Below are 6,473 nucleotides of genomic sequence, written 5' to 3' on the forward strand. Positions count from 1 at the left end.
ACTTTCGCAGTACATTGCAAGTGTTTGAAATTCACTAACTAAAAAAATACCTATCTTTGGTTATGCCGGTTTCTTTTCGTGGTAATTCTTTCGATTATCAAGGACTTACGCACACTGGAGATCATAGCGAGTAAAGTTGTTTGTTTTTAATTGAATTTCGTTAGACATTTTAGATAGTTAAATGTACTTTGATGATGGTGTATATTACTAACGAGTTGTCCAGTTTTTTACTTTAATTTGTTTTGAATATTTGCTATGGGTTCAATTTGGCTACAGAATTAATATTCATATATATTCATACGTACACACATGTATATATATATATATATATATATATATATATATATATATATATATATATATATATATATAAGTAATACACATATATTCATATATACAGTATATATACATACATATATATATATATATATATATATATATATATATATATATATATATATATATATATATATATATATATATGTGTGTGTGTGTGTGTGTGTGTGTGTGTGTATATATATATATATATATATATATATATATATATATATATGTATATGTATATATACATATATATATATATATATATATATATATATATACATATGAATATGTATATATATACTGTATATATATATATATATATATATATATATATATATATATATATATATAGATATATACACATACATATATATATATATATATATATATATATATATATATATATATATGATAGATGGAGAGATAGAAAGCTAAACAGATAAGATAAACATATAAATAAATAGAGTATAAATCGAAATCCAACGTCATCAATATCCTGCATACCGGACCCCCCCCATATATATATATATATATATATATATATATATATATATATATATATATATATATATATATATATATATATGTATATATATATATATATATATATATATATATATATATATATATATATATATATATATATGTAAATATATACATATATATATGATAGATAGAGAGAGATAGAAAGCTAAACAGATAAGATAAACATATAAATAAACAGAGAGTATAAATCGGAATCCGACGTCATCAATATCCTGCATACCGGACCCCCCCCCCCCCACCCCCCACCCCCTGACCAACAGCAGCGAAGTCCAAGCCGCAGCCAGTGACGGGACTGGAATGCGGGTTTCGCCAATCGCTTGGCTCCGAACCCGGGTTATAAATTGGCGTGCCTCTCTGATGATAAGTTCTGCGGATACCTTAGCAAAAGATTTAACCTAAATTGCATTCCCAATCCATCCTTTAATTTGACCATATAAGTTACGGTGGCGGGTATTTGTGGTGATGGAATTAATGATGTTACGTTTTTTTTATCAATCTTAAATTAATTGAAGCAATGATATTTGCGTTTTTTTTTCTTTTTCTTTTTTTTATTTCTATGGGGTGGTTGTATGGTCAGAATTGTTGAAGGTATAGTTATGCCATCTAGTTTGAAATGTCTTACGAATGTGACAGCGTAGCGCACGTGAAAGAATTTGTAAAATGATTCTAGAATGTTTATTCACTACGCATTCGTTATACTTAAAAGTGTAAATAACATTTATAAACGTGATACTTAAATTCAAAGCGCTTTTTTTTTGTCTTTGGTTTCTTTAATGTAATTGGCATCTACTTATACAAATTATATTCTCGATTGCTAACTAGAGAATAATGTTTCATTTAATCATTCCTGAGAAATTGATAATTTCACTCATTGTATTACCATCATCAATGTTTACTGTTCATGAATGCATATTATTCAACTTTGTAATATACTTTATTCTTTTAATAAATCCTGATTATTATGAATTTTATGATCCTATTTGGATATTAATATACCAAAACAATGTTATTTATCATAATTTAATTCATACTCGATGAACTGTTCATTTCTATAATTTCCTTCATAAATTTTCTATCTTGTTACTTATCAATTTATTTACTAATCTATTTCTATATATATTTTTTCATTATTCTATTTATCTATTCATTTATATGATCATGTAGAGATTCATCTTTATTACTCTTTGTTTGTATAAAAACTTTTTATAATATTAACTTAAAGATGATTTTTTCTAGTGTTGAGCCTCATTCCATTTCAGAAAATTGAGATCTTACCTGATTCATCATCATCATCTCCTCCTACGCCTATTAACGCAAATACCTGAATAATAATAATAATAATAATAATAATAATAATAATAATAATAATAATAATAATAATAATAAATCATTATATTTCAGCAAACCTATTTTGGTTTAACTCTATTTCATCGTAGCATTATATACAAAAATTATCATACCAATTAATCTGAGAGTTTTACTACGCTATGAGAAACATTGTGACCTTCGCCACGGCAGCTAATTTCTCTTCCTTGACCTTGACCTTTGACCTAGGACTTTCAAAATTGAATCACTTCCACGTCTAAACATAACAATTAATCCCTGAAAGTTTCACTACTCTATGAATAACATTATGACCTTCACCACGGCAGCTAATTTCTTTTCCTTGACCTTGACCTTTGATCTAGGACTTTCAAAATTGAATCACTTCCACGTCTAAACATAAAAATTAATCCCTGAAAGTTTCACTATTCTATGAATAACATTGTGACCTTCGCCACGGCAGGTAATTTCTCTTCTTTGACCTTGACCTTTGATCTATGACTTTCAAAATTAAATCACTTCCACTTCTTAACATAACAATTAATCCCTTAAAGTTTCAGTACTCTATGGGTAAAATTGTGACCCCTGCCACGGCAGCTTATTTCTCGACCTTTACCTTTGACCTAGGGTTTTCAAAACTGAATCACTTTCACGTCTTTACATAACAATTAATCCCTGAAAGTTTCACCACCCTATGAGCAAAATTGGGGCCATGAAGCTGTTCAAACACAAACAAACGAAAAACGGGGCCGAAAACATAACCTTGCAACTTCGTTGGCGGAGATGAAGAATATTATAACATACTTGGATACAAGAATTTAATTAAGCTTAGTGACGTCACTTACAGTTCATAGACTCGAAACATGATTATAGTCCTCAATCTGATACTGACACTGCTTCTTGATATTATTGTTATTATTGTTATAATTGTTGTTGTTGTTGATGTTATTATTATTTGTTTACAGTAGTATGAAATCACGAGGAATACATCGAAGAATAGAATTAACTATAATCTAAGACATCATTCGAGGTTCTATTCAATGTTCATCTCGAGTGAGAGCCGAGTGGACACTCAAAGCGTTATATATATTCTCATATATCTTGACAGCATTGGATTAAATGGAAAGTGTTTCATTCTACTTCTTCAACAGGGGAATCGAACTGCTTCTCTCTGTGATATCATCAAACTCATTAAAATATTATTATTAATATTATTAATATTATCATTACAATTGAAATGATTAAAATCAACATCATTATCCAAATCACTATTATTATTATTATTATTATTATTATTATTATTATTATTATTATTATTATTATTATAATGAGGTAAGTATCATCACTAGTAGATTTGGACCTGTTAACAATGTTTCAATCTCGAATTAGTTGTTTGTTTGTTTTCCTCTGCAGGACTGTGCAAAAAATTATTCGTAGTTTCCAGCAAAACATTTATCAACGTTTGGTATTGGGATTACCAGTATGTGAGTATAAGTTTGACTGCTTCTAAACACTCTAGTTTCAGTTATACACGCAAGTGCAGACACGCTTCCCTATTATATTCTAACCTCGTGACGAGGACTTTCGAGAAAAAAGGATTTTTTTTTTTGGCTTAAGAATGCTTTGGTTAATTGCAATGTTGATTTATTGATTTCTAAATTCGTCCCTCCAGTGGTCACACTTTCGCTTCCTTTCATTATAGTATTAAAAATCTTGTTCAAAAGAGTTACCTCGTGACGAGGACTTTCGAAAAAAAAAAAAAAAAAAAACTTTTTTTTCTTTACTTAAGAAAGCTTTGCTTAATTACAATGTTGATTCATTGAGTTCTAAAGTCGTCCCTCCGTCACTTTCTTTCATTATTTTACTTAAAATCTTGTTTAAAAGAGTTACCTAGTGACGAGGATTTTCGAAAAAAAAAACTTTTTTTTTTTTTACTTAAGAATGCTTTGGTTAGTTACAATGTTGATTTATTGAGTTCTAAAGTCATCCCTCCGTCACTTTCTTTCATTATTTTATTCAAAATCTTGCTCAAAAGAATTGAGCAGATCATGTTTCTTTCTGTATAGAGAAACCTTAAACAAACAGAGATAGTAAGACAGTGACTAAAATGGTTTGTGGAGGTCAGGTATCATTGCACAATCCGGATTTGACCAAAAGAGAATTTTATTTTCAAGATTTCCCTAATGGAAACATACCTTTATTTAATGACTTTTATTTTGTGGATTTGAGTGATATAATTGTTTGTTAAGTAATCTATGTGATCAATTTAAAAAAAAAAAAAAAAAAAAAAAAAAAAGTTATTGAGTATATTTTCATTAGGAATATACATATGAATACGTTATGGTAAAATACAATTAGTAATGAAAATAATTCGTATCATGTAACTGAATTTAACTAATATGATTACATTACTTGAAGTTTCATAGCAGCATTTTTACCCTTTTTTTATATTTTATGTATTTCTATTTTTTACGCCGCGTCTCTTTCCTAACTCTCTGATTCATTCCCTTCTTCTTAATCAATCCATTTTTCAATATATTTATTTTAGTTTGCTTTTACATTTCTCCCCACTAACTTCTAAAATTCTCTCTTACTTTTCCTTTACTTTTAAAACCATTTTTTAAAAAAATTACCTTATTTCTCTCCTTTTACTTCGTATTTGCAATTCCTTTTTAGTAAAATTCCCTTAATTCTCTCCTTTTACTTCGTATTTGCAATTCCTTTTAGTAACATTCCCTCAATTCTCTCCTTTTACTTCGAATTTGCAATTCCTTTTTAGTAAAATTCCCTTAATTCTCTCCTTTTACTTCGTTTTTACAATTACCTTTTTTCAATCTGTTGATTCTCTTGTATCTGTTCTTTTTAGATTTTCTCTCATGATACTCTCTCAAATCTCCCCTTATAATTCCCTTCAATATCCTCTTAAATAACCCAATTTACTTCCCTTCATAAAGAACCCTCCCCTTTTAAACATCTTAATTGACTCTTTCTTTCTTTTATTTCTTTCACCGCTCATGAATGGCAAAGGCAATGGACAGTGCCATTGCTCTAGCAAGCAGGACAGTGCCCTACAAAGTGACCATATATTACATGATCAGTGGCCAAGGCCCCACTCCACCTAAGCTAGGACCATGGAGGGCCAGGTAATGGTTGCTGATGACTCAGCAAGTAGACCTATAGGCTCCCCAAAAACCTCCATCCTTAGCTCAATAGGTTGGTAAGGTAGCAGACAGTAAAGGAACTAATGAGTTTGAGCGGAACTCGAACCCCCGTCTGGTGATCATCAGGCAGAGACGTTACCAATATCATTTATGACACTTTTCCTGTGACCCATTCTGACCAGGTGGAGAGAGTAGAACCCTCTTCAGAATATCATGAAGGGTTGATAGCGCTTCCACGCGGATGGGCACTTTTAAGCCATTGATGCGAAAGGAAGAGAGAAGACATGAAAGGATGACATGGGATAACAAGGAGAAGAAAGAGAAGATGAAGAAACGAAAGGAGGGAGAATAGAGGTGTGGGATAATGAGGAGTTAGAAAAAATATCGAGGAATAAAAGAGAGACTTAGGAAAAAAGTGAGGTATTTGAAGAAGAAGAAAAAGGAGAAGAAAGAGAGTATGAAGGAGAAGAAAGAGAGGATGAAGGAGAAGAAAGAAACAATATGAGGAAGAAAATAGGTGTGGAATAATGAGGAGCTAGCAAAAATAACCAGAAATAAAGGAGAGACTTTGGAAAAAATGTCTGGTATTCGAAGAAGAAGAAGAAGAAGAAGAAGAAGAAAGAGGGGATGAAGGAGAAGGAAGAAACGAAATGAGGAAGAAAAGAGGATTTGGATAATGAGAAGTTAGAAAGAATAACGAGGAGTAAAGGAGAGACATGGAAAAAAAGTGAGGGTTTTGAAGAAGAAACCGAGGAGGAAGAAAGATTGATTGATTTGAGGTTTTCTGGCATCCTGACATCTAAGGTCATTGATGCCAAGGAAGAAGAAGAAGAAGAAGAAGAAGAAGAAAGAGAGGATGAAGGAGAAGGAAGAAACGAAATGAGGAAGAAAAGAGGATTTGGATAATGAGAAGTTAGAAAGAATAACGAGGAGTAGAGAGACATGGAAAAAAGTGAGGGTTTTGAAGAAGAAACTGAGGAGGAAGAAAGATTGATTGATTTGAGGTTTTCTGGCATCCTGACATCTAAGGTCATTGATGCCGAGGAAGAAGAAGAAGAAGAAGAAGAAGAAGAAGAAGAAGAGGAAGAAAAAGAGCAAGAAATAATAGACTAAGAAGAG

General features: G+C 30.6%; 1 protein-coding gene across 1 annotated transcript in view; it reads left to right on the forward strand.

Annotated features, from left to right (window-relative positions):
• The window catches only part of LOC137646702 (uncharacterized), a 15,015-nt gene extending 8,755 nt beyond the window's left edge, over positions 1-6,260 (forward strand). The window contains exon 2 of the mRNA XM_068379810.1: positions 6,159-6,260. Coding sequence (XP_068235911.1) covers positions 6,159-6,260 — 102 coding nt within the window. The remainder of the gene's footprint in view (positions 1-6,158) is intronic.
• The last annotated feature ends 213 nt before the right edge of the window (positions 6,261-6,473 follow it).

The sequence above is a fragment of the Palaemon carinicauda genome, chromosome 9 (assembly GCF_036898095.1).
Source record: "Palaemon carinicauda isolate YSFRI2023 chromosome 9, ASM3689809v2, whole genome shotgun sequence".
Classification (NCBI taxonomy): domain Eukaryota; kingdom Metazoa; phylum Arthropoda; class Malacostraca; order Decapoda; family Palaemonidae; genus Palaemon; species Palaemon carinicauda.